The sequence below is a fragment of the Strix uralensis genome, chromosome 14, assembly GCF_047716275.1.
Source record: "Strix uralensis isolate ZFMK-TIS-50842 chromosome 14, bStrUra1, whole genome shotgun sequence".
NCBI classification, from domain to species: domain Eukaryota; kingdom Metazoa; phylum Chordata; class Aves; order Strigiformes; family Strigidae; genus Strix; species Strix uralensis.
The window spans coordinates 23,290,330-23,317,801 of record NC_133985.1 but is presented as its reverse complement, the minus strand read 5'-3'; the positions used below and the strand labels follow the sequence as shown (position 1 = coordinate 23,317,801).

The window sequence follows — 27,472 nt, the reverse complement described above, 5'->3', positions numbered from 1 at the left end:
TGGACTTCTGAAATCAGAAGCACCCTTGGAAGCAGTGAACGGGCCGTAGCAAAAGCCACCCTGGGGCTGCAGCAGAGGAGCCGGGTGAGCCAGTGGGGAGGGACCTGCTCCCTCCCCAGCACTGGGAAAGTCACCGACTTGTGCAACTTCTTCCCACTGATCAAACATAAACCAGCTTTTCAATCCCTCTGCAAGAAATGGTATCTTTTGAGGTCTGCCTTCACCTACAGGACTCTGGAAAGCAAGAGATTCTTTAATCAAATCGTCACTGGTGAAAGCATTTTTTATCAGCATCCTTATTTAAATATTCTTTGTCTACTGAAAGTAAGGCAGGCCAGCTTTGTATCTGCTCTGACTTGAAGGAGGGAATGAATTATTCCTCATGTAATATAAGTGCACTGACTTGAGAGACTAGAGGATTTGTTCTCTTGAATGCTCACAAATGAATGAAATCAAGAATACCTGGAAACTACTCTTCCCCCAGCTAGGAAACCCGCCCTTCTGCATCCTGATAGCTGTGGCTTCTCTGGGGAAAGTGAGGACACCCTTGGGCTGCACGAGGTTTAGGTCCAAGGGATGAAAGAATTTATTTGAGCCATGGGTACAAAACCCCTCCTCCTGGCAAGTCTTGTGGTTTAAGAGGTGATGGCAGGACTGAGAGAAAGTCATTCTACCCAAAAATGACAGGAACGACGGACAGGTCCATCAGCCAGAGAAAAGCACTCAGCGTAGAGCGTGACACGGTCAGACTAACGAGACAAAGGGAACCCAGCTGTCAGGAAATTGTCAGCATCATGTTTCTGATAGTGACCTCTCAAGAAAGCACAGCTGTATTTAAATAAAGTACATCAAATATATTTGCTGTGCCAAACAATGAGATCTCTGCTCTCACAAACCCTCCTAACTGGGCAGAGCAGGCAGGAGCACACGTCTGTCAGGGCGAGAAGCGACAGAGGGGTAACGCGCTGCAGAAGCGCTCGGCCAGGCCTTGGCTGAGGAAGCTGGTGCAGCTCTGCTGGGCGCAGGGAGCTTTCGCATGAACCTCAGCAATTCAGATTTACTCTTCTGCCTATAAATATAACATTAACAACAGATATTAACAGTAAAGGTAATAAATAATATAATAAATAGCATTCTTTATGCACAAAAATTATATTACCACTGACCACTATTGGGCCATTAATTCAGAAACACAATTCCCTCTGTAATTCTGCAAGAGGACAGTGGTAGTTTCTTTTCCCCACGATTAGGCTGCATCATCGCACCAAATGGAAGGAACCCGGCAGGCTCTTGAGGACCAGCTCCCTGCGCTGCCTCTGATGTTCACCTGAAAACTAAGAGAGTAAACCAAAGCCAACATACTTTTAAAATAATCAGCAACTTGTCAAATTCCTCCTTATTGATTTTTGCATGTTATAAGCAAGGGGGGTTTAGATCTTCAGTGAAGCCCCAGTCTGTTGCTCTGCTGCCCAGCCTACGCTCATCTGCCATGTGACAGCACCCGAAGGCAACGACACAGCAAGAGAAAATTCTGTTCGAATATTATAGGAAGGCATCCGTTATTGACACAGGCGTTATAGTTAGTTTAACTGATGATCAATAATCACATTTTCATATGAGCATGCAAATAGTAAATTTGCAAAAAGCCATCTTCGCTTCCCAGTCTCGGGATTAGCCTCTGCAATCCTTCTGGTCCTTTGTGGAACAAAGATCGGACTTTCCCACACTACCAGTGAAAATCCTGAGCTGAAAGAAATTCATTAAAATTCCCTTTGTAGGAGCCCAAATAAACATTTTTTTCAAGCTCTCTTTTTGCTCACTCAAGCTTTGCTCTGAGTTTTTGGCTTTGAGAATATTTAAAGTGCAAAATTCAGTCCAAATCAGCATGTTCCATTGGGTTCTATTTCAGCCTGATTTAATTCTGGTGTAAAAATATACTCTGATCCAGTTTGATGGAAATTCAATCTGAAGTCTTGAAATAAGTCTCCTCCATAATATTCAGACAGAGAATTTCTCCTTTAAATTTGTCTTTCAGGCCCTGGCCAAAGACTAATGCCCAGCCCGCAGCACAGGGTCCCCATTCCCACGGGGAGGCGAGCTCAGAGCGAGGATGAGAGCGTCCCTTGGGCTGCTGCTCGCTCCAACGTCAGGCTGTTCCTCCAGAGGCGCACACCAAAACCTGGGTCCATTTTCCCATTTGAAATAAAAGGTTTGGGGATGTTTTAGTCTTTTTCCAACAAACTCCAGAGCCCCGTGTCTGGAGCACAGCTATAGAGATTTTCACGTGCAGACTTAAAGGAGTTTGTTTTCGAAGTTTTCAGATGGATTGCAAAACAGGATGGCCAAGGTTTTCTTCACTATATTTTCAGTAGAGGAATTTTTTAGCTGCCTTAGCAGCTAATCAATGAGCTCCTATAAAGTGCTAATCACTTTGTTAGTAGATTCAGAAGCAGCACTGGAAAATTTTTGGCGCCGGTGATTTATGAACCAGCTCCCTAAGTCCAGCCGGTTATTAGAGCTCACACCAACACTCCGCTTAGGGATGGAAAGGCATTTCACATGACTGATAGTCAATACAAAGTGGTCGACAGGATCACGCTCTAATTGAACAGTTTATATTTATGGGTATTTCAACAAAGCTTATACCCAGCTATTGAAATGTAAGAAGTGTTCACACACAATTCTAGACTTCTTGCCTTCTTTTAAACCTTATTAGAAAACTAAGACTACAAGCTAATTTGGGGAAACTAAGGAAAATGGCCTGCCCAGTACTCTGATGCCCAGTATACTCCTGTTCATTCTCTATTTTATCTAAAACCACGGAACACTGGCTCCAAAAGAAAAGTACAAAGCTCTTGGGAAGGCCCTTTTAAGGGCCATGAGCACAGAAACAAACACCAGCCTCTGACACGGGGCCAGTGAAGCGAGACGTTCCCTTTTGCACTAAGCGTTTATATCACATATTCGTATTCAGACCTGAATCTTCATGGACTTAAAAGGTATTGCAGGTGTTCAAACCAAAATAACAGGCGCCCTCACATCATCAGATCTGAAGCTCGAGCTCCAACGTTCCTTGAGCACTTGGGTTAACGTTAGGCAGCATTATAATGGCAGCAATGTTTTACTGTATTCCAGTATTAACTTGAGCACGTCTTCTGAAAGCAGCAGGGGGAAATCACTCAAGCAGGATCTTCTGGACTGGCCAATTCAGTCACCATTACGTTTTACTGACAATTTAAGCAATTCCACAAAGTCTAATTCACTTCAGTCTATTTTCTTCCTTTACAAAAACTACGGTTTTGAGCACGTTTCATAAAAGGTTACTCTTGCTCTTTGCAAAGATGTAATTTAGATTTTTTGTCTCCATATTTACTGTATGTTAGCCTTGAACTTGAAAAGCCGAAAAAAACGGAGAAGAAACTGAGAAAATGTTGTGGTTACAAATTTAAACAAATCCGGGATGGCTAGAAAGAAAAAAACCCAACCTGCTGCAAAGGAAGTGTTTGTCTGTGTGTACAATATGTTGCTGATATTCATCAAATGGCAAATATCTGTTGTATGTTTTCTTATTTACACTCCTTTCGTCTTTCGGGTTTTGTTTTCATAAGAACCACAGCTACATTTCAGCAAATTTTAAAAAAGGCCAGACCTCACCAGGCTGGATAAAGCTGCAGGAAACCGGCTGGGGGGAGCCATTCCACGCTGCTCCGCAGAGAGCAGCCGCAGGACACTGGGCCACTTCCCCCAGGATTCTGCTGGCCCGGGCAGCAGACGGGGCACTCCCCGTTTCCACACCTCCCCGGGTGTCCTCCATGGACACGGGACGGAGGGGAAAGGATTTTGCTTTGGAGGAAGCCTGTCTGGCTGCTGCGCAGGGGACAGAGGGAGCATGTGCATCGCCAAGTGGTATTGTGGAGCAGCAAGGTCACAGATCTGTACAATCATGCTATAAACATCTACCTCAACCGTTCAAGCCGACAAAGAACGTATCCAAAGGGCTATGAAATAACCAGCCGTGCCACAAACCTGGGTGGAGACAAAGGAGACAAAGGCCCAAAAGCCGTCCTTGCCATTCCTGATCACCACTATTGTTAGAATGAACTCCAAGTCCTATTCCCAGCCAACTTTTTTATCAAGTTCCGCTTTAGTTCTCCATTGAGCTGGAGATTCTTACACTAATCTAACAATCAGATTGGACACTAGTGGTTTCCAATAAATAATAACATTTTTCATCTGTGGAATAAGTCTAATCAAAAACTCTGCAGGCTTTCCAGTCTGCCAGGACAAACTGGGAAAAAAACCAACTGTCACTCAAGTCTGACCAAAAAGCTCGGAGCAAGGTCCTTCTGACACGAATATGCTAACAGACTTGGCTGATGACAGCCCCACCACCTGCAGACCATCATCCTCATGAGAGTTTTGTTTGGCAGGATGGACCAGATTCACTGATGATGACAATAATTACCTGGAAACAAACCCATCTCCTGTCAATAGGAAAAGGAGCTTGCATTATTCATTGGACTAGACGTTGTTATCTTTAGGGTCATTTTGATCTTCCCTGATTTAAAACCAGACAGAACCAGCTACTAGAACATATGACAGTATCAGTTTAAAGAGAGGGGAAAATAGGTGACACTCCTCTTCCACATGTAACCCATTTGGCAACACAGCTGTAGGTGTGACACAGGTGGTTTTGTTCGTCACATTTCTACCACACAATTCGTTTATGAGTCAGCAGTAGGTAGAGCAGTACGGGACTTCTGAGCTCCGTTCCCACATACAGAGACGGGCCGCAGGTGGCTGCATTAATCCCAAGTGGATCATCTTGTATCAAGGCCACCAGGATTATCTCAGAGACATATCTCCAATGAAAGGCCACCAGAGTGCAGTCGCAGGGGGTACCACTTGGCATTTCTCTTCCCTCCTGCACAGCCCCACCCCAGACGATTCAACTGTTTAGCCCAGGATAATCTGAAGCCTGCTCCACAACCCTCTCTGCACATCAGCCTCCCACCAGCGAGCAAAAGCCCACCCAGCCAGCATCTTCTTGAAAGAGTAAGGTGAGAAAGCCAAAGTTTACAACTGTCCCATGAGCGAGCAGAGGCAGCACGGGTCCTTCAGGAGCAAGAGCCTTGTCAACTAATTTTTGGCTTTCAGAGCTACAGTGCCAGGAAGGTCTCGCAGTTTCCTCTGAACACCTGCAAGTGCTTGAGCTGCTCCCTGTGTGCAGATGTGAAGTGGCCGGCGCAACTGATTGTCCCGATTTTCTCACACTTGCTCAAACTTTGAAACACGGCCTTAGGAAGGGCAGCGACAGTTGTCTGTCTAAGCCCCCATATTCTTTTCTGCTACTGAACTTGAAGGAGCATTTGTCAACCCCTCTCCACCTGCTTGTTGCGGGAAAACATTTGGGTTAAACTGAAGGCTTGACATATCTAACAAATTCTCTTGGTGGAGTTGTTAGTACCCCCATCTTTCCCTAGTTCTATCTCTCCAGATTGTGTGTGAATTTTCTCTCCTTCACCTCCATCTGTACTTCTATATTTGCTCCTTTTCTCCTGGCAGCTCTCCTCTCCCCCCGCTCTATTGCTCCAGCTAAGCAGAGGGCAACCTGCTGGTGGGGGTGCCAACCGCGCTCCTGTCGATGCTGCCACAGCTATGCGGGGAGCCATGAGAGGAAGCACGAGGGGTTCGACGTGATATATTGCAGTCGAGATCTCCCCCCTGCACAGTGAACTCTTCTGAGAGCCCGGTGCAGTCCCAGCCGCTGACAAGCAGAGGCAGAAGGGACGTGGCATCGGGGTTTTGGGGGCAACGGCAAGATGCAGCCAAGGGCTGCCATGTCATTTGTCCCCATCCTGTCCCGTCCTGTCCCGTCCCGCTGCCACGTCGCTCAGGTCCCAGCTGCTCGGCAGACACGTGCCTACAGCCTGCCGTGGCGCTTGGCTGCTGTCTGAAGCTAAAGCCTTCTCTGTTCCCAACCTGTTCTTTTGCTCTTCTGGCACTCACAACATCCACGTGCAGGGCTGTCACCCACAGTCCTGGCAATGCCACAAGATTGGAACGAGGCAGCAAGAGCTGGTTTGTAGGTTATGGGAGGTGGTGAAAAGAGAGGGCTGCTGCCGCTGCGGAGCCAGGAATGGGGCCAGGCTACAAAAGACTGAGCCAGCCCATATGCTGTAACACCCCTCACCCCCAGCACAACATTTACCAGATGTTCAAGTGCACATTTTGATTCATCCCGTCGTAAAGGTTGAAAACATTTAAAAATGAAGATCCAAGCACAGGCTATCACCCTCTTCAAAAACGAGAGTGTTTGGAGAGGAGGTTTTACTTCAAGATCATCAAAACAGTGGGGGGGGACACAACAGAATGGTTCAAGCTAGAAATCCCTCCTCAGCCAGTATAAAATTTAAGTAGATGTCTTTGACATAAGAGAAACTGGAGGGAAAGAAAATGCACGAGCAGAATCTCCATCTCCTTTCCTCAACTCATACTCCACCTGTGAGCAGGGGCCAGGCTGCGACTGCTGCCTCCCCACCGTGCAGGAGCTGCGTTTCAAAGAACTGTTTAATTGCAGCTCTAATGTACCAGTGCAGCCCATCTCCCAGCCCTCCTCTGCATCGGCCTGTTTGACACTGGAGCGGAGCCCAGCTGCGCCGTCATCCCCAGCGCCGGCGTTGCAGCCCATCGTGCCACCCACTCAGCAAAGCAGCTGCAGGTTTGCTGTACTGGAGCTTTCTGCATGCCCTGCATTTCAGGAGAACCTCCTCCACGGAGAACATGAATCTCCCATTAGCCTTAATAGCACCTCAATTTGAACAAGGGGAGAAAACGTCATGCAATATTAATCGTGCAATTCTGTTAACAGCACACACCGTACCCATGTGAGTAGCTGCACAGTTTACACCCCCTTCGGTCCATCTGAGCTACTTTCAAAAGGATTTGCACGTGAAGAATGTTCTTTATCTTTGTGCCAGCCACAGCCATGTACCTTCTGAGTAGTGTTTGGAGCATACAATGTCTGTGGTGTATCAAAAAAATATTCCTCCCTCTATCCTTTGGAAATACTGATCCTCTCCCAGCTCTGGAATCTCTCCAGCTTGCCGGGGGTAGGAGGCAGCTCTGCAAAGCCCACCCTTGCGTCTGCCCAACCACTTGGATTAGACACCTCCCATGTTTAGGCCCATTAACCTGATCGCAACAGCTTGATGAATTAATGCTTATGTAGACACAGTTGGCAGCTTCTAATTAAATAATTATGGCTAAGCAGCTGCAGAGAAGTTGTAATGTTCCACTAGAAAGCCAGATGTCAATTTTATTGGTCCTAAATTTCAGATTAAACGATTTTGGGAAATTTGGAAAGGGGCTTCTTTTGCCCCAGGTGAATCCTGCAGGTAGCGTGGCTGCTCCTGGGCCGGCCAGCTGCAGCCGGGCCCAAGCAGCCCCAGTAGCCCCAGCAGCGCCAGCTGCCCCAGCAGCCCCAGTAGCCCCAGCAGCCCTCCACCAGCTCTCTCGCAGCAAGCAGCGGTGGGCGCAGAGCACAACACCACCATTCAGATTGAGATAAGAGAGAGGGATTTGGCACCACGGTTGTCATCGCTTTAGCTTTAACCTAGGGAAGGACCCTTTGAAGAGTCCATCTCTGAAACTGTATCAGTGTCAAAACCCCACAAAACTGCGATGAGCCAAATGCAAAGCCTGTTCAACTGGCTAAGAGTCTTCCCAGGAACTTTAATTGGATTGGGCTTTCCCTGCACTGGTGAGAGAAGATTTTGTGACACCTCCTATAGACATTCACTCTCCAAAATTTCTGAGGTACCTCTCATCTCAGTACCTAACCCGGCTGTAGTGATGTGGAAGCAATGAGCGATCCTTGAAGGGAAAAATTTGAATAATATGAAAATCAGGAGTCTGTGTTTGCTAATTCATGCAAAACCTACGTTCATCCTCTCTTCAATTAGCAAACCATTATGCCTATAAGGCACACATATTTTTTTTCTGATTTTAAATATAAGTGCAAACACCATTTATTCTAATCCATTCCTTTACTACACTAAATCTCCTCCTATAACTTGTACAAGACACTAGGATTGCAAACAGAAGCCCAATAATAGAAATCATCCATCCCTGTCGGAATATAAGCGGATGCATGACCTTAGAAGCATTTTGCTAAGAAATCCAGCTAGAAAACTAATTTTAAGTAAATCTATGCATGTCAAAAATACAGATGGCTTTTCAGGGTGCTAACTTAAGCATCATTACATAAGCAGATCAGGGCTGCCTGTTGAGCCCAGACACGAGAGTAGATGGCGCTGAAGCCGGTATTACACACAAACTATTCACTTCCTGATATATCTTCCATCTACAACTTTTGTCAGCTCTCCACACTACTGAGCCCGCTAACTCTGCTGAGAGCGAGCCTGCTAACTCTGAGACTGAGCCTGCTAATTCTGAGACTGAGCCCACTAACTCTGAGACTGAGCCCTCTAATTCTGAGACTGAGCCCGCTGATTCTGAGACTGAGCCCACTAACTCTGAGACTGAGCCCTCTAATTCTGAGACTGAGCCCGCTGATTCTGAGCCCACTAACTCTGAGACTGAGCCCTCTAATTCTGAGACTGAGCCCACTCAGTGCAGTGCAGCCAGTCCACCACAAAGCATCAGCCTTCCCTCGCCCCCAGTGCCCGCAGCAGCCGCTGGCTAAAGCCTGCTCTTCTCCAAATGGGCTTTACTGAGGAAATGTTCCATCCTTCACCCTCTTGAAATGAAAATGGAGGAAAACAGCCTCGTGAACCTCTCAAATATTTAAGTACAGCAGTTGTGGAATGCTCATCTGATACAAAATTACAGAATCAAAATTACCCTGGTGTTACCATTGGTAACGGCGCCTCTACCTGGATATCGACCTGGGAAGTTAATGAGCCTGCTCGAGCTCGCAGCTAAATTCCCCCCAGCAGTGCGGGAGCTGGCGTGACTGCAGTGAGCGGGGCAGCTACTTCTCAGGACGAGGGTAGTTGGGTTTTCATAGGCACGTTGCATAACAAGGCACAGCAACTTGCCCTGCTCTGAGCCCTCGCTGCTGAGCATCAGCTGGCGCCGAGAAGGCCCCTGTTGAAAAGCAGCCAGGGGAGGGGATTGTATTTTCCCTTCCCTATGTGTCAGGGTGTCAGGTTTGCTGACAGATGGCTCGGCTGACTCTGCTCGACCGTTATCAAGCAGCTATTACCTTTGTAAACTGAATCCCATTTGAAGATTTTCTGTAATTAAATCTGCAGTGTGTTTGCGAGGCTTGTGTCTCACCCCACGCGCAGCCGGGACGTGTGCAAGGCCCTCAGCTGGCTGATCCGCACAGCCAGGGCAGCAGCACCCTTCAGCCCTGGGGATGGGTGCCGTGGGGATGGGTGCCGCGGGGATGGGTGCTTTCGGCAGTCTGTGCTGCCACCTAGCCAAGACCAAGCCACTCAGTTCAGCCTTCCTTCACATTTCCAAAGCTTAAACCCAAGCGTAATCCCCCCCCAGATCTAAATAAAGCCTGGGTCCACGGCAGACACAAGGAAACTGGCGCTCTCTGTGCTTCGAGAGTTGCACAGCCAACGGAAGAGAGCAGCTTAAACAGGCAGTTACATTTCCCTCAGAAATGCCTTGTACTTACGGTAGAAGACATATTCGGTGTAGCTGGACCAGACCTTGTCGTCTGTGTACTGGTTGACAAAGGAAGCCGTCACCGAGGAGTTACAGGCCACCATGTGGAATCCACACTCGGACAACATGTCGAAAGCCCTCTCCAGGTGCTTGAACTTGAGATAAAACCTGGAAGTGTACCTTTCTGGAGCCCTGTCTGGGTCTCTGCTTTCATTCAAACTTTCTCCAAAGACCTCTTTGACCAGAGCAATCCTTCCACAAACCAAAATCCTCGGGACCCTCCTGAATTTGGCATCTGCTTGGCTCTCCCTGCCAATAGTGCACGACCCCCGGTACCCGATGGTAATGAATCCCCACTTCCGATCAGGCGGTAAGAGCGATGAGGGTGGGCATATTCTCGTGTCGCTGCCTTGGGAGACCTCTTCATAGTCACTGTGGCAATAATCATCGGGGCTTTGCTTGTTGTCGTCGGGAGTCAGGAGTTTGACCAAGTCCGGGAGCTGGAAGTACTCAGCCTCCCTCTTGAGCCTTCCCTTCTCTGGGAAGTGGTCAGGCAGAACCACTTGCTTGTCCCTGAGATAGTCCAGAATATAGCGGAAAAGGAAACCATCTCTGTCGATGAAGAATCTTCCCTTGGAGTCCTTGGCCAGATCGTTGGCTGTGTCTCTCTTTGGGGTGAACATTTTCCATAGCAGGGAGTGAGGGGTGCCAACCAAGGTGGAGTGGCGAGTGAAGTAAACCTGGCCGCCCACGTTTAGCTCCACTACCTCTGGGAAGGAGTGCAGCCCAGTCCCCTGCTCTCGAGAAGGAAGGTAAGTCCTGCAGTTGCCACTTAGAGCCATTGTACTTTAAAACAGAAATCAGCAGCAGGAAGCAGCAGGACTCTCAATCACATCAAAGTGTAGAATAAGGCTCCCAACATCAAGGAGGAACAGGGGGGAGAAGGGAAGTGAGAAAAGAAAAATAGCCAAAAGGTTTGTTTAAAAAAAATCTGAATTGTCCATGAGTGACAGTGTGGCAGAAGTGGCTTATACCCTAAGCCATAGAAGCTGGAGAGCAATCACTTCGTGAAATGCAATCACATCGTTAGATCTTCCAACAAAGCCATCAAAATCAAGGTCAAGCCAAGCCTATGGTCCTTCACAGGTCTGTCGAAAGGGAAAACAAAATAAGACACAAATTATTCCTTTAAGCATCACAGAAGCTGCGACAGAGAAAAGCATAACAGTTTAGAAAGCCGAGCTAGATCTCCTGCTACATAGGTCTATTTTTTTGTGAGTTCTACGCTTCTTTTTCACGAGTACTAATCAATGGAAGGACTACATACGACTCTGCCGTCTAAAAGAAAATACGTACTTCATCTTTAAAGAAACATCTAATTTAGACATGCACATGAGGGAACAAGAACAGCAAGTCTTACCTTGGTTACAATTAATGCACAGCTCTTGTAAAGGAAAGCAAAATTTCAAGACACTCAGAACACACACACAGGCACAGAGAGTCCAGTTAGCACGAAATCCGATCCCAGCAAAGGGCAGCAAAGGCAAGAAAAGTGCTCTGAGCAACATCCGCGTAGATCTCAAGAGTTAAATCGAGTCACAGGAAAGTTAACCATGGCAGGTGACGAGAGAAACCGACACGTACAGTATGATTGGGGAAAAGAAAAATCCCAACCAAACCGCACCAAAACGCCCCGACTAAACGCGCCGGGGCTCCGGGCGAGCGGGGCAGGGGGGGCGCGGGGGGCGCGTTTCGGCGGGCTCAGATGACTTGCAGAAACCCCGCAGCCTGCGCTAAGGGCGGGCGGGCTCCGGCGGCTCCCGTGGCGGCAGCCCCCCGCGCAGCGCGGCCGGCGGCACACCCATGTCCCCCCGCCGGGGCCGTCGCCGGGGCCGCCCCGTTGCCGCTCCGCTCCGCCCCGTTTGCGCCGGGCCGGGCCGTGGGGCCGCTCCCGCGCCTCTTGCGCCGCGTTGCGCGGTTCTGCTCAGCGGCGCGGGGCCGGAGATGCCGATTGCATCATCTTAAAGGAGTCGGGCCGGGACGGCGGGCGGCACCGCGGGCAGCACCGCGGACAGCGGCAGCACCGCGGACAGCGCCCGCCCCGGGGACCCGCCGGGGCCGCCGCCGCCGCCCCGCTCCCCCCCTCTTCCGAGAAAGTTCCTCCCGCTCCGTTCCTCTCCGTCCCCCTCCAGCCGGCAGCGCCCCGTCCCCGCCCGCCCCCCCGCCGCCGAAACGTGCCTTTCCCGGCTCCGGGGCGTTCAGCCGGCGAGGCGGGCGGGCAGGGCGGGAGCGCCCGGCGGTGGGGGGCTCCCGGTTCGCCCGCCCGTGGCTTGCAGGCGGGACCGGGATTGTATCACGCTGCTGGCGCTCCTCATCTCCCCGGCAGCGACCCAGGAAGGGCGGGAGCCGGCAGGGAGGTGATGCGGGGCGCGGGAGGGAGGAGGTGGGACCCCGAAGGAGGCTCGGCCGTGGCTCCGCACCGACTTTATTAGTCGGGGCTTTAACGGGGGGGCGGGGGGGGGAAGCGGGGAGCAGCGGCCGTGGCTCCGCGCCCGCCCCGCGCTCCCCGCGGCCGTGCCGGCACCGCCACCTCGTGTCCGCGATCGCGCATGATCGTCCCGGCTGCTCGGGGCGGGGGGGGGGTCGTCGAGGAGAAGCCGGAGGCTCCAGGGGAAACCGGGGGTGGGGGGGGGTCGCGGTGCGGCCCGGTGCGGGCTCCGGGGGGGGCAAAGCGGAGAGCCCCGCCCCCCCACCCCCGCGGGACGTTAAGCCCGTGCCCCGGGGTAGATAAACGCGGCACAAAAACAATTAAGTCGCGAAGCTGCGTCGGTAACTCCCCGGATCGCGCCCACGATACGCACCCGGCAGCGATTTCACACCTGGGCACGCGGCGGGAATGGGGAAGCCCAGCGTCGTGCCGAGACATCAGCGCCGGGCAAAACCGGGCTACGCAGAATGATAAAAGTATGGTCAAATAAAGCCTTTTACTCCAACAGCAACCAAAACCTGGAGGGGAAGCTTTAGAGTGAAATCTTTGTGTGAAGTCACCACGCACAGATCGTTTTTGCTGACTGCACTTAACTTGCAGATACTTCAGCCAGATTGTCCTGAAAACACGGCTGTAATTAAAAAAATTAACACAACGTGCTAATGTAAAAAGTACAATTTTCAAGGCTAAGTCAGAAAATCACTGATTTGTGTAGTTACAGACTTTTCAAATTCAAATCTGAGAGTAGTTAATCAAACCCTCGCTTTTCACCTTAATCAATTCATTAATGCTGAAGCAACTGCTGGGCTCCTGAGCCAAGCTTCTGCCTCTTACTGCCGGATCTGATTTCTAATTTTCAAATCAGCAGAATCCGGTACCGCTACGGAAAATGCTCATTAGATCCCAGAAAGAGAAAAGATGAAGTACTGTGCATCCTCCCCTGACGAAGCACTCCTCCAGTGCTCCGCAGCCCTCCCGAGCAGGACTGAGAGGTGGGATGCGAGAGCAGGGGAACGTCAACGCCTTCATGACTTCATTCTAAGAGTCTGGCAGTGTCGGCGCGTACGGGCCTTGACACCCGCGTGCCCAGTCCCGTCAATGACAGCTTCCTTCGGGATTTACACTCATTAGTGCTGCCCCTGCTCAAAGCAAGCAGTATTGCATCAGCTTTCTCAAATATTTTAGTTATTAATGTTAGTTAATATGCTGTAATAACGTTTAAATCACTTTTCATAAAGCCAGCGATGCCATAGTGGCTGCGCTTGAAGAATCAATTCACCCTCCCCAGTAAAAACTGCTCTTGCCCAGAGAAGCCCCGAAGCCGCGTGTGATCAGGCAGTGGGATTACGATCCCCGCCACCGAGGCGGTGGATAAAGATCACCCGGGAGGAAGTTCTGGGGCCGACGAGACAACGCAGTAAGTCTGACGTGCCAGCACTTAGCGAGTGGTGTGGTGACAAGAGTCTTCTGAAAAACTGTGATTCCTGACAGGCTTCTGTGCAGCATTCTGACATGGATAGCATGTGATTAGTGAGTACAGAGAGATTTAAGCATTAAGTATTTTGAAAAATTGTAATCAGAATTGCCCTTTGAAAAGAATAAAAACCTTAGAATTTTAATCACAACACCTTTAGAAATGCATCTGCACTTTTCAAATAATAAATGAAAGAAATTCAACACCTGCTTTTATTTCTTTACACAGGATGTTCCAATCACTTTACTGTAGCATAATATAATTTCCTCTGATGAAATTACTTCAGTAGTAAAAGCACCACAAAATGCTTCCCAGCTAAAGACGAGGCATCGGCCAGATCCACCAAAATGCAGCCTGAGAGGAGTGAAACTTGAAAATCTGGGCCAAATACACTGGTGACCTAAATGTAAAATATATGTCAGGCCCCCACTAAGGTCCTCACCTACTGCGCGGCAGCACCAGCGCAGCTCATCTGAAGAGCAGCTCCAGTTCTGATGGAAAAGAAAAGCAGCTTCTGTCAAAGGGAGGAGGATGAAGCATGTTCCATTTTTAACAGATGCCTCCATAACCTTCAGTACTGCTAGGGGGAAATTCAGCCCGAGCTGTAAGTGAGTGTTCCAAAAGCCACTGCAGAGCTGTGCTTAAACCCGGTACACTAATGATGTGGCGTCATTCACGGCTCTGAGGCCATTCCTTACGGCAGAGTGCTAAATTAGCACTCATACTTCCCGGAAATCATGGGACAACTGACCTCATCAAACTCTGCGGGTGCTAAAAAAAAGGTGTCTTAAAAGAAGCAGCAACAAATGTTAGAAAGAAGGGGTAGTACTCGGCTGGGTCTGTAGTAGCAGTGGTGTGCAAACATATCACCTCACATCTCGCAGTGTGAACACACAAGCTATAAATACGAACCAAGTCGCCCACACGTAATGAGAAATGTCGAAGCTGTTTATCAGCATTTAGCAACACGGTGCAGAACTTCAAGGCACTCGGAGAAGTAGCAATTAGAAGTGGCAGAAATTGAAGGAGGAGTTCTGGGAAGAAAAGAATATCTAAGTGGGATTTTGGACAGAAGATTTCAGCTAAAAAGCCACATGGGAACTCTCATCACTCTGGGCGATTTTTACACACAATAGTTAAAAATAAAAAAAGGAAGAAAGAAAAATAGTACTTTCAGTTCTAGGCTTACGCTTTGGTTCAGAAACGACTTCAAGGGGCCACCTAAGGATCCTTCAGCCCCATATCCTGCAACATTCAGTGCTCCTCGGCAGTCTCACAGCTAAATACTGAGCCAACACAACATTTCGCCAGGGCAGAACTCATCAAGCCAGAGGGAGAGAGCACTTGCTGAGAAGGGTGGCACGGCAAAGGGCAGAACCGCCTGGCCCCAGCAGACCCCTTGGGCCGTTGTGGTTTATTGTCGGAGCGCGCAGCGGGACGGAGGGTGCTCTGAGAAGCAGCACCGCGCCGTTGGCAGAGCCCAGCGCCTCCGGACAAGACTTCCAACCCAGAGCAAAGAGCGGTACCAGAGCCCTGGTAGGAATAAATTCCAGACTCTTGCAGAGTTACAGCCCTTTAACCCAGCCACTTTTCTATCAGGGGTGTATCACTCCTAGGGTGAAGCGGACTTGACATCACTCAGGTAGCTCTAGAAACTGAGCTCCCAAGAACCGAGCTGGCAAGAAAAAGCATGATACTGAGCTAAAATAACACATTATCCACTGCTCCAGCAGCACGAATTACATACAGCGAAAATCTCATCTGCTGAAATCCAGCAGTATATGTGAATAAGAAGCCCTAACAAATCTTTCACTTTGAAGAAAAAGCATAAAGAAACACCAAATGGCAGAATCTCCCTAAGAAAAGGATCTGCTAGCAAAAGAGCGCGAGTGCCATAAAGTAGGTTTATTAACAAGTGCACAGTAAAGCATTAGACAGATTTGCCCTTGATCTTTTATTCATAACTCAAGTGCATAATGTATTTTCATCAAAAAAAGGCAAAGGGGAAGAAAAGCTTTTGCAGCCGCTCAGCATGTGAGCCCGGGCATGGTGCAAGGCAAACAATTAAAACAGAAGACATGCGACAACATTTTTTTTCTATCATGTAACATACAGAGTGTGGGCACAGCTTCTGCAAATAAAACTCTGTGCTCCTTCTGTCAAAAACCAAACCCAAAGCAAATCCATCGCACGAGGTTCTAGGTTTTCAAAAACTGACAGCAAGGGGGAATCGTGTTCCACTGATTTGAATAACAATCACTGCACGTCAGATACATTTTGACCAAGAATTGATATATCCAACGCTGACAAATCCTTTAGAATTTCATGGACACTGTTCAGCAAAGTCCAAACAACATAGAAACAGTCCTGGGGGTCTCTGACACCTCAGGGGACTCAGAGTGCACAGGCAGACAGAGACCTCATGTGTGCTCACACCAGCATCCAAGGATTAACCTCAAACAAAACCTGTTGTTTTCAGTCACCCTGCTGTGACCTCCCTTCTCTCTCACACGTTCTGCCACAGCAAAGCCCACTTCAGCAGACTCCTTCCTCCCCTCCATCCTCCCTTCCTCCAACATTGCCAAAGTTGTTTGAATAATACCTTCTCAGTCTGGTTCAAATTATCCCGTTATTGTTTTTTAATGTTACAGCTAAAACAACACCCAGTCCTCACCCGGTAGCATTATCATGGTATCAGCACTGTGTAATCCACGTACTAATTTTATGAGCACCTTTACTCTTCCCAGCTTGGAGCCATTTTGAGGCCTCCTGCAAAGCCAGACGCCCTCTCCAGATAACCCCAGCACAGCCGGAGCTGGGCCCTCCAGAACAGGATGGTGTTTGCCAGGGAGCGTTTGGTGCCTTGCCAGGCTGCACCCCAAGGCACAGCGCTGTTCTTGGGGTGCCCTTTCCAAGGTTTCCAAGGGGAAGCAGACGATACCCTAGAGCAGGGTTGAGACACCTAGTGCAGGGAGAACTAATTAATGAAAGCTCAACCTAAGCTGTCAGTAAATTCTAATAATCTAAGCAAATCCAAATAGATTTCCAGCCAAAGAGCATTTCACCAGCAGATCACAATTACACAGCCCACTGCCTGGGATTTGGGTCTCATTTTACCGTCTAGTGAACTGCAACCAAGTCACAAAGTCCAGCAAAGTGGCACTAAGTCACCAACATCAGATGTAGCCCGCACACTCTACAGGTCTTCAATGAGCACTGGGGTCTTCTCAGCCTTCAAACACTGATTTACCTAAAGTATACACTGGCAAGAAGCACCTTATACCGCAGTTACTGATCTCTGTATTATCCGTGGCTGCAATTCCCCCACTGTTATTTCATTCAGTTCTACAAACATACATATTTTCTGGGAGGCTGTTCTCAGGAGATACCGTGTACGCTGCACCACAAGATACGTTTTGCAAGAGAGGTTTGTGACAGGACTATAATTTAAGTACAGTAATCTCACTAGAAGAAGATTACATACATGAGAGTTTGTAACAAAATAACTGTAATCGTGTCCTGAGCCAAAATGAATTTAAAGAAAAAGGAAAAGCATATACATACTTCAAAACAGGGACTCGCCCTTGCAGAAGCCTGCGTGCCCAAGTGGCAAGCATTCGGTTCCAGCATGCGTATAAGAAGTTACGCTACATCAAGCGTGGGATTGCAACTGTTTATGCCTGCACAGCTATTTCACGTATTTCTAAACCTCATTACCATGCCCCTCTTCAGCGACAACGAGAAACCAGCCATCAGGATTCATTTCACTCTGAAGTTTCGGCTGCGCCTCCTCAGCCGGGGTTTGCCCTGACTCTGCCCACTGCAGAGCCCGCCTGAGCCATCAGCGCACGCTCGCTCCTTCCTGCGCCAGGACTGGGGGGAGTTAATAAAAACAAACTCTAGTTAACAGTCTGAGTACAGCCTGTTCCCCTGGCCCTACGTGAAAAAAAGGGAGCAAAATGATGAAACCAGAAGGATAAATGGAGTGACTGAGAAAGGACTGTGAAGGAAAGGAGCTTCTTCACATTAGAGTGCCTTCACAGACCCAGTCATTCTTCTTTTTCCTCAGTTCCACTGTATTCCCAGGTCCTCCAGCTCATTTTTGAGGCACAGGCTAACACCTGGGCTTTAATAAAGACAAGAAGATTCACGGCTCTAGCAAATTTTTTGTCTGGCCTCAGGAAAAAATTAATTTTAGTTAATGTGGGCATGTGAAAGGGTATGAAGGTCTAATATTAAATGACAGCGATTATTTAGTTTTCACTCAGCAGCACCATCACCTACCCCATTTCCCTCTGTGCCTGCAGTTTCACATAAACTCCCCCATCCATGCAGTGAACAGAGGACGCCCTGTTCCCTGGAGGAGATCTAGACAGATCACGGGGCAAGGTGCTAAACTTGCAGGCAAAGCCACTTCATGGAACTAAGCTGTGGCCTTGAGAAAAAAGCCCCAGCCTTAAATGAACATTATGCAAAATAGTATTTCTAGGGTCAAAGTCAACTCTCTTCAATGATGTCAACAAGAATTCTGTCTGAATCCTGTGAACACCACCTACCCTGCTCCACATTTCTACAAGGACCCACAGTACCCTTTCTTCTGATGAATAATAGGAAAAAAATCCTGGAGAGAAAGAGATTTTTGACAGTTAAAAAGTTGCTTAGTAACAAATGCCTCTGTGGCCTCAAATGCATTAACCTAAACCTTACTGAAAACCTTCTGATGTTGTCCGTGTACATAAACCATAGTGAAACCAAAATTCTGCACCCAGCTGAAAGCAGACGATGCTGCTGAGCATAAGCAAACACAGGGAACCTGGCAGATGCCACCAGCCCTAGAGCCTCTGTTCTAGACTTCAGGAAGCTGCATTAAAAGGGAGTATATTGCTCACTCGGATGCAGTGTTGTGCATCCTGGTGCCCTGAACAATCCCCGTCCTATGAAGATGCCGTGGAAGAGCAGTGTGGGGGTGAGCCAGAGCAAACCCTGAGCCTGCGCCTGAGGCCACGGCACACGCCCCAGCTGCTGTCCTGTAGCCAGCATTGCTTCTGGGCTTCTGCTCTACTGCTAACCATTAAATTCAGCCTCTCCTTGCTCCCCCAGCAGCTCTTTCAGACTGATTAGACTAATTGCAAACACAGCAGTGACAGACAGGAGGACTGCGCGACTTACTGCCATCCCCACAGCCCTGTTTTGCCCATTTCTGTCCCTCCTGAAGAAAAGCTCAGCTTTTCCATAAAGTGTCTCACGCCATCACATCTGCCCTGCGACCACAGCAAGATTTGCCAACTGGGTTTCTCTAGATGAGAAGATTTCCAAACACAATTTTTTTACATGTCACTGGTGGCTGCACCAGGAGAAAGCAGTAAAAATAAGTAACAATCACCGATTACCCAGTGTATTATGGCTTCACCTCACAATCAGTATTAGTCCTCCCACTTCACAGCTGGGCTATCTGACACTCGGCACGTAAAATGAGGCAAAGCAGTAAAAGGAGGTACTGACTACTGATGCTTTAACGCCGTGAGAAATCTGGACAGAAGCTTATTCTTCGCGTGTATTTAAAAGCCAGTGATTTGCTTTTCTTCAGATGTCAGGCAAAACAAGGGGAGGCAGAAGTCATGACGCCTCGAGGCCTGTTATAACAGGAAGGCTTGACCAGGCAGCGGAAAACGCCCGCTCCCCCTCACGGGTGAGCTGCGCGGCGGCCAGGAGGCCCGCAGCTCTGAGGGGGGCGACCGAGCCCTCCCGCAGGACGAGCCCGAAGCCACCAAACCTCGCCAGGGGTGCGAGCAGAGGACAGCGGGAAGCAGCCCACAGCCGCCATTCCGGGCTCCGCCGCCATCTTGCCTCCGCCCCGCGCCCCCGGCCCCGCCCCCGGCGGCGTCGCCACGCACCGGGGGCGGGGCAGATTCGGCGCATGCCCAGTGGGGCGCCCCGCCCAGCGCGCCGTGCGCACGCGCGGCCCCGTGACCCCGGAAGTGCTGGGGCCGCCGGGTGACACGTCGCAGGGGCCGCGGCGGCGGGTGCGGGGCCGGGCCCGGGGGGTGCAGGTGGGTCCGTGCGGGTTCCCCGCGGGTTCCCCGCGGGAAGAAGGGGGGGAGCGGGGCCTCCCGGGGCTGGGGCGGCAGCCGAGCGGTCGGCCTGAGGGCGGGCAGCCCTGGAGCGGGCTGTGAGCTTGCGGGAGCCCGCGGCGGCCCTGAGGGGGGCCCGGCGGGCAGAGCCGCTCGGCCTCTCCCAGGCGGGGTGGGTCTGGAGACCCGAGCCAACCTCGCTGTTCTCTTGCAGATAATTTGCGATGTCTGGGTTTGACAGCTTCAACACAGACTTCTTCCAGACCAGTTACAGCATTGATGACCAGACACAGCCCTACGATTACAGTGGGAGGCCGTACAGCAAGTAACTTGTGCATGCCCTTGTCTCTCGTGTCATGCTGCTTTAGTGGCAGAGCCCCAGTTGAGATTCTTCTGGGATAGTCTATTTGTTCAGGAAAAGATTGGCATTTCCGCCAGCTGCTGTTGCCTGGAAATGAATTCCTGATGCTCTGTTTTATGAAGAGCATAACTTCTATATGTGGAGATACGAAGCAGTTGTATGTTGAATACTCTGCCTTCTACGTTTTAAAGCAAAGATGATAAATCATATGAGTCATCATAATTATATGAACAATCTTCACATCTTTGGGAAAAAAAATGTTGTTGTTCTTTAAGTCCATCTCCAATCACTCAGGGAATAAAAATGAGTTACAGGGTCAGATAAACGAGCCTCCACTGTCCGTGGTGGTGCCTGGACTTGAGGAGGGAAGCATGGCGGAGGCGTCGAGGTCAGAGGAGCTCCCGGGAGCCCCCTGCAAATGGCTGGTGGCGGGCGCAGGGTTTGGTCCGTTACGTGACCGGGGTAATTCCTGCGCTAGACGGAGCCGGTCGGTGCCTCTTTGTGTCCTGGGAAGGGTCACAGGGCCAGGATGGGGCTGGACTCTGCTAACACAAGGAAAGGAGAAGGAGTGCTGGGTTTTCATTCTTTATCTTTTGGAGATGTTTGCTGAACTCTCTGTACTCAGACTTCAAAATGGTTAGTGGCAAGAATTTATGAGTTTGTTTAGGAACAAAGGACAGCTTTGGTGAGGCTATTTTTTAAAGATAGCAATGTATATTTTTATACATATAAAATCTATAACAGAAAGTATTCCAAAGACAGTATAAATTGATATGTTAGAAAATAATTGAGAGTATGTGAAATAAACTGAAAAATTGCCTTTTTTTTTCCCTCCTGCATCACGTCCTGTAGGTAGATGTCACAATGTGTTTAATGTCTGTATCATAATTGCTCCCTATATGTCATAATGCTGCCTGATACACGTGGTGCCCAAGTGAAGGGGAAAACAGCTGGTTTTTTTGGCTATGCTCATTTTTAAATGTAGAGGGAAACAAAAGTGACGGTATGAATAACTTTGTTCTCTAATAATGAGTTTGCAAATAAGCATTCTGAATAGCAAATTAATGCTGGCATCAAATGAGCTGTCAGTGGTAATTAATGGACAATATTTGAATAAGTTTGAGATGTAAAATTTTCCTCCTCTTTTCCAGGTCTACAGCCAGTTGTAGTAATTCAGTCCCTGGATAATGCTTGTTTCTCCAGGCTGCTGACTTAAAACCAGTGTATCTAGCAAGAATTATCTTGTTTAGCTTAACAGTGTGGTTTGTAAGGCTTTGAACTGGTGAACGTGGCTGTAGGCCTAAAAGGCCCAGATCCAAGTAGGGGATCATCTAATGTGACTTTTTAAAAAACAAGGAGGAAGGATTGTTTGCTGAAACAACTTACTGAAGTTTGCTTCCTGAAAATAAGCTTTGCTTTTGCAGAGAGATGTTTAAAGCAAAAGTCTGTCTCTGTCCACAATGCAATGTCATTCTTTGCAGGCAGTATGGAGGCTACGAATACTCTCAACAAAGTGGATTTGTCCCTCCAGACATGATGCAGCAGCAGCAGCCTTACACGGGGCAGATTTACCAGCCAACACAGACATACACTCCAACTTCAGCACAGTCTTTTTATGGAAGTAATTTTGAGGATGAGCCTCCTCTATTAGAAGGTATAACTTATGTTTTATGGCCAAAAGCCAAAACTCTTCCCAGTTTGGGGATAGGTTGAGCAGCGGGGTGTGTATTCCCCACTTCTGAAAGAGCGCAGTTGATTTGAAATTCTTGCTAATTTTGTTTGTTTGTTTAACTGTGTTTCGGTATATGAAATACATATTCTTGTGTGAACTTTGGCAGTTTTAGAATTGTGTGCTATTACTTCACACCAGCTGTTCTGTGGGAGACACAATTAAATGGATAACGTGTCTTCAGACAGCTCTTGCGACAAAACACTTTCTATTTCTGTTGTTGCAAATAATACTGACAGTTGCCCAGTTTTTGTAAAATAGATCGATGCAGTTAGTTTCGGTTGATTCTCTGGTTAGAACTGAAATCTTTCATTGCTAAAGAGGAATGCTAGACACTGCAGGCATTCCAGATCTGCAGACCAGACACGTAGTTAGCGTCTGGATCCATGGTTTTGGTTTCTAGCTTACAGCTGTCATTGTTCAGTACCAGACAACTGAAGAAACCCTCGCTGTTACTGGTTAGAGAGATGGGCATTCCCACCCTGCTGTGCTTTTTTTGTTTTTTTCAAAAAATAGATGCGTCCCAGGGTCTGAGGCAGGCAAAGAGGAACTGCATTCATAACTAGGTTTTCATGTGCAACTGTGGTCAAACTGGGTGGATGGAGACCTGAAATCGTATCGGAGGGAGCTCTGGAACTCCTTGTCAGGAGACACTGAGTGTTAAAAGGGTGGGTGGAATTTTAGTGGCTGCTTATGAAAGAGAAATCCGCTGAGGGTAGTTAAGTCCAGAGAAACTACTTTGGATTAGAAATCCTTGAGCGCTGGTCATTGGAGACCTGGTGAATCTGCATGTTCTGTGCTTATGCTCTCGTACACGTCTGCTTTTGGGTACTTCCAGGGATGGGGTACTGGGCTAAAAGAACTTTTGGGCTGCCCCAGAACACTGCGTTTCTGCTCTTACCTGGTCCTCGGGAAACCACCTTGTCTCTTCTGAGCATTTGAGACCTGGCATCTGCAGAGGCAGCTTGAGGAAAGATGAATTTCTGGTCCCCATAGGATGGTACCTGGAGGAGATTTAAAAGTGGAGAGGCAGGGAAAACTAAGAGTGAATCAAATGGGGGCAACAGGAAGTGAAAAAATGAAATAAATGTGTGTAATTCTTGTCATGTAACTTGTAGAATTGGGGATCAACTTTGACCACATCTGGCAGAAGACACTAACAGTGCTGCACCCGTTGAAGGTAGCAGATGGCAGCATCATGAATGAGACTGACTTGGCTGGACCGATGGTCTTCTGCCTGGCGTTTGGGGCCACGTTGTTACTGGTGAGATACGGACTGCAGAATATCACTGTGCATTAATATTCTTGGAAACAACTTGGCTTTTTTCCCAGTATCTATAGGTTTATTAGAAGTGAATTCTTGGCACGGTGGCCAAAAAAGCAGATTCTGACCAAGAAAGAGGAGCTGGGGCTTCACACACCGCTGACTGAAATGAATGAGTTCACTGTCACGTCACTTCTGTGGCATTTGAATCCAAGTCTTTGTGCTTTTTTTTTTCATGGCAATTATTTCAATGTAATTTGTATTTCTTTTCTTATTTTGCTTTTGAGGAATGTGGCTCCCTTTTGTCACAGGAATGAGAGTGCCCCATGTTTTCAGATTTTGGGGGTTTTTTTTATAGATTGAGATGTCTTACTTTCAGAATCACGCCTTGTCTTTTTGCAGCGTCTCTGTCATCTTCTGTCTTACCAGGAATCAGAACAGTGGACACATTAAATATTTAATATTTATTTAATTTCTCCATTTAAGAGTTTATTTTTGAACTCTTACTGTGTTTAATATTTGAGTCTATTTCCCTGTTTTGTTACATTGTATTGAATGCTCTCCATGCTCTTTATTCATTGTTCTTTAACTCAAGAGGCAAGGAAACTCAAAATTCCTGTGTAAAAAGTGATTTCCTAAGTGCTGATACATTAGGCATGTGTCAGTATCGAGCCAGTCTGGTACAACACTTCTACAGTAAACATGCTTTCAGATTGTTTATATTTCTTAATAGGTCGGCAGCTGTTGAAGCTTGATGGTTTTTTTAGTGAGCTTAATTGAAGTAAGATTGTGCTAGTGACTCAAAACTGCCAATTATGAAATGACAGAGTAGCAGCAAACGGTCTTCCTCATCATTGAAAGCTTCAATATTTTTAATCAGATTTTTTCTCTGCCTTTGGGCACTGCATTTAATTTTTGCCTAAACTTTCACATTGCTATGACACTTAGAACACAGTGTTTCGGTACCAAAGGGACTTCCAGCCTACTTCTATAAGTAATTTTTATTTATGGAAACTAGGCCAGTAGAAGTAATGAACATGTTTATAATAGATACATTTGGATGTTCTTTTCCCAAGAAATGATTACTTTCTCCTGTGTGCTTTTTTTTGTAAATACGTTGATTATAGTGGAAGAAAACAAGCTTGGCTTACCAAAAAGATTAAAGCAGATACGGTTGGTTTCTGTAGTGTTTGAGGAAGAAGAGGGCTGGGTTATAAGTAAACTGGAAGTTAGTAGTGGGAGACGCCCCGTGCCGTGTTCCTTCAGGCGCGTGCACCGAGCAGTGTGTGCTTTGATGGGTGTTAGGAGGGAAGCGTCGGTCACGTTGCTGGAAAAAGAGGCGGTGACGTGGGATATGTATGTCTTGGAACAATGTGTGTGTGCTTTCTGCATACTGGTAGTAAGCAACGTTCTGATTTCAACCTTTTAAAATCGACGTGAGTTAATTCTGCCGTTCACATACAGTGCTTTGCAGCTCAGCTTCAGCTGCTTGTGGGAATTTTTTTACAATTTACGTTGTGCTACAACTTTGTGGAGTCTGTCACAAATTAAAGGACGTTAGGTTTGGATTTGTTAGGAAGTTCCTGAATTACAACTTTTTGTCTTTATACACTAGCTCTGTAAAGATTATTATTGGAAGTAATCAGCATGAGAAGCTAGTTGATTAAACCTTAAAGAATGCATAGGATTTGCAGCTCAGATCGAAGAGTAACAGTTCGATCAAAATCTGCTCATCGAGATAGGTAAAGTTCGGATAAATGTGCCTCTTGGGTGCCTGGAACATACAGACATCCTGGAATTCCTTCCCGTTGTGGGAAAATACTGCCTGTTGGATTTGAATGTAGGAACTGGGGGTGGGGGACAGGGGGGAAGGTGAAGACACTCCCTGAAACATTCGTCTGCGGGCGGCGTTACTCGTGCTGGTCACTAACGGGCGTTACTCTGCTTCGCTTTCAGGCTGGTAAAATCCAGTTTGGCTACGTGTACGGAATAAGTGCAATCGGGTGTTTGGGGATGTTTTGTCTTCTGAACTTAATGAGCATGACGGGTGTCTCCTTCGGCTGCATCGCCAGTGTCCTTGGATACTGCCTCCTTCCTATGATCCTACTTTCCACTTTCGCAATTGTATTTTCGTTGCAGTAAGTACATAAACTTTGTGATCTGGTAGTAGATTCCTCTCCCGTCAGATGGTGGAGGAAGTTATTAAAAGGGATTGTCATATTCAGTGATGAAGCTGCGTATAATTTGAATATAACAGGAATTTGTAGTAAGTGTGAAGACATAAATATCAACGGTCTTCAGGCATTTACTGGATGAAAGGTGAATGCTGGTTTTCTCTGTGAGTCAATTGGCAGCTTTTGAGTACATAGACTCAAATAACAATATCAAGTTTGTTTGCAGTCAGCTTCGAATCTGACAGATCTCAGTACCTGTGAAGTCTACAAGTAATTATAATTTAAGATGCAAATTTGAATTTGACAAACAGAAGAAAATCAGTGTGATTCCTCATAGCTGTACAGAATTAGGGACTGAAAAGGAAGAACTTGCTACAGTTCCTTTACTGACCGCTTTTACATTTCGTATGCACATAGTTTGGGGGTTTTTTTTATACTGTCATAATTGAATAATATCATTCTGAAGTCTTTACTGGAACTATTTAATTTAAAAAGTCAAAGATAAAAGCTGAAATTCATCTTAGAATCTGTAAAAGGTGTTAGGAGGAGTCCAGTTAGGACTCCTATAAGCATACATACACCAGTCTTACATGAATTCTCTTTTTATTTCTGTCTTTACAGGGGAATGATGGGGATTATTCTCACGGCTGGTATCATTGGCTGGTGCAGTTTTTCTGCTTCCAAAATCTTTATTTCTGCCTTAGCAATGGAAGGACAACAACTTCTAGTAGCATACCCCTGTGCTTTATTGTACGGAGTCTTTGCTCTCATTTCTGTGTTTTGAATAGACTGTCCAAACCGTTGGACTCCAGTGGGCCAAAATGAAAACATCAACTTGGAACCTTTAGTTGGACCAGAAGCAGCTGCAAACAACTGTATAGTGTTGCTATCACAAAACTTAGACCTGTTTTGAATCATCTGGAACAATGAAAACAAATGTCTCGTGTTCACTTTTTTAGGACTTTGAATACTGTTTTCAATTGACCTGAGGTGTCTATAGCTTTAATAAGTGTTCATGCTTATCAGGTTAATGTAATTTCTTTCCTATTCCTCTATCTTTAGAAAAGTAACTTTTGGTTGTTTATTTGAGGGTTGTGTTTTTTGTTTGTTTTGTTTTTTCTTTTTTTAGGGGAGTGAGGGAGGGAGAAGGGTTGCAGTTATAAAATGATAGATTTTTATCTGGAAAAGTTAACGGAACCGCACTTGCAGTAGATTTGGGGTACTCTGAATAAATCTGCAGTAATAAGGAACCTGTTTCCTTCCCCTCTTACCAACAGCAAAATGCACAAATGAACACAAGCAATTAGAGTGTTTTCTATATTTTGACAAATATACTCTTAAGCTCTTTGGTCTCATTTATTTGTTCATTTGATGTGATGGTATTTCGGGATTTAACATACTTAAATTATGAATTAGAAAACAGATGCTTAAAAGTTAAAGGGATCTGTAATTCTGTCACACTTGAACTCTGAATACATTTGGATGTCTAAGTAGCTATATGTTAACTTGGATTTCTGAAGATGACTTCAACTAGAGTCTCTTTTCCTAATGGTGCACATACTGGTAGATGAAGAGTAATCTCTTTTGCAGTACTTCCAAGGAAAACACCATTTTGGAAATGTTATGCTTGTCAGTATTGTAGTTACTGTAAAATAATTTAAGGCGTATTGATTAAATTTTCCTTAGATTTTGAAAAAGGTGTTTGATTTTTCTAATCTTTCCTTTTTAATGGGGTTCACTTACTAAAACAAACTTCAACAGTGAAGCAAAATCATATTTAAAACTGTTCAGTTAGTGGCTTGGCTATTTGCCTCAGTCACAAATACTTAATCTTCCATGAGAAGCACAATGAGATTGTGATGTTAGTCACTTACAAGAAGTCTTACAAGTGTGAAAGCAGAGATTGTTCTTCACATCAGCACTTGCTAATTCTTAAGAAAAGGATACAGGCATAGTTTAACTCGTATTGGGGAGGGGGGGGGTTTACTTAGTAATTCCCTGCCCCGCCTTGGACCTGGAAAAGCTCTAACCAGGTGCTAGTTTATAATGGCTGTTTCTTCAGCAATTTAATCCAAGGGATTTCATTTCCCTGAATTTACCGCAGGGGTTAGTCTGATGTTCCTCTGTCATGTCCCTGGGATGGGCTGGTTCTAGACTTGGGGAGCTGAGTCAGGGGTCAGGTGTGTTACATTTACACCTTCTGGTAAGGCTCAGGGTGCAAATGCATCCTCAGAGGGAAACTCTGCTCCTTGTGATCCATGAATGA

The 27,472-nt window shown here is 47.1% G+C and overlaps 2 protein-coding genes across 4 annotated transcripts in view; one reads left to right on the top strand and one right to left on the bottom strand.

Moving 5' to 3' along the window:
- KCTD16 (potassium channel tetramerization domain containing 16) overlaps window positions 1–19,448 on the bottom strand; it is an 87,702-nt gene extending 68,254 nt beyond the window's left edge. The window contains exons 1-2 of one of the 3 annotated variants that reach the window (XM_074883550.1): window positions 19,018–19,448; window positions 9,656–10,793 (exon numbers count right to left, since the gene is read on the bottom strand). In XM_074883550.1, coding sequence (XP_074739651.1) covers window positions 9,656–10,487 — 832 coding nt within the window. In that variant the 5' untranslated portion in view covers window positions 10,488–10,793; window positions 19,018–19,448. Of the gene's footprint in view, window positions 1–9,655; window positions 10,794–11,065; window positions 11,481–19,017 lie in introns of those variants that run through there. The other 2 variants (XM_074883551.1, XM_074883549.1) reach the window with 2 other exon arrangements.
- Window positions 19,449–19,570: 122 nt separating this feature from the next.
- On the top strand, window positions 19,571–26,903 carry YIPF5 (Yip1 domain family member 5). Its single transcript, XM_074883761.1, has 6 exons — window positions 19,571–19,657; window positions 19,893–20,003; window positions 21,521–21,693; window positions 22,887–23,032; window positions 24,989–25,170; window positions 25,828–26,903. The coding sequence occupies exons 2-6, from the start codon at window positions 19,903–19,905 to the stop codon at window positions 25,988–25,990; spliced, it is 765 nt and encodes a 254-aa protein (XP_074739862.1). The 5' UTR covers window positions 19,571–19,657; window positions 19,893–19,902; the 3' UTR covers window positions 25,991–26,903.
- The last annotated feature ends 569 nt before the right edge of the window (window positions 26,904–27,472 follow it).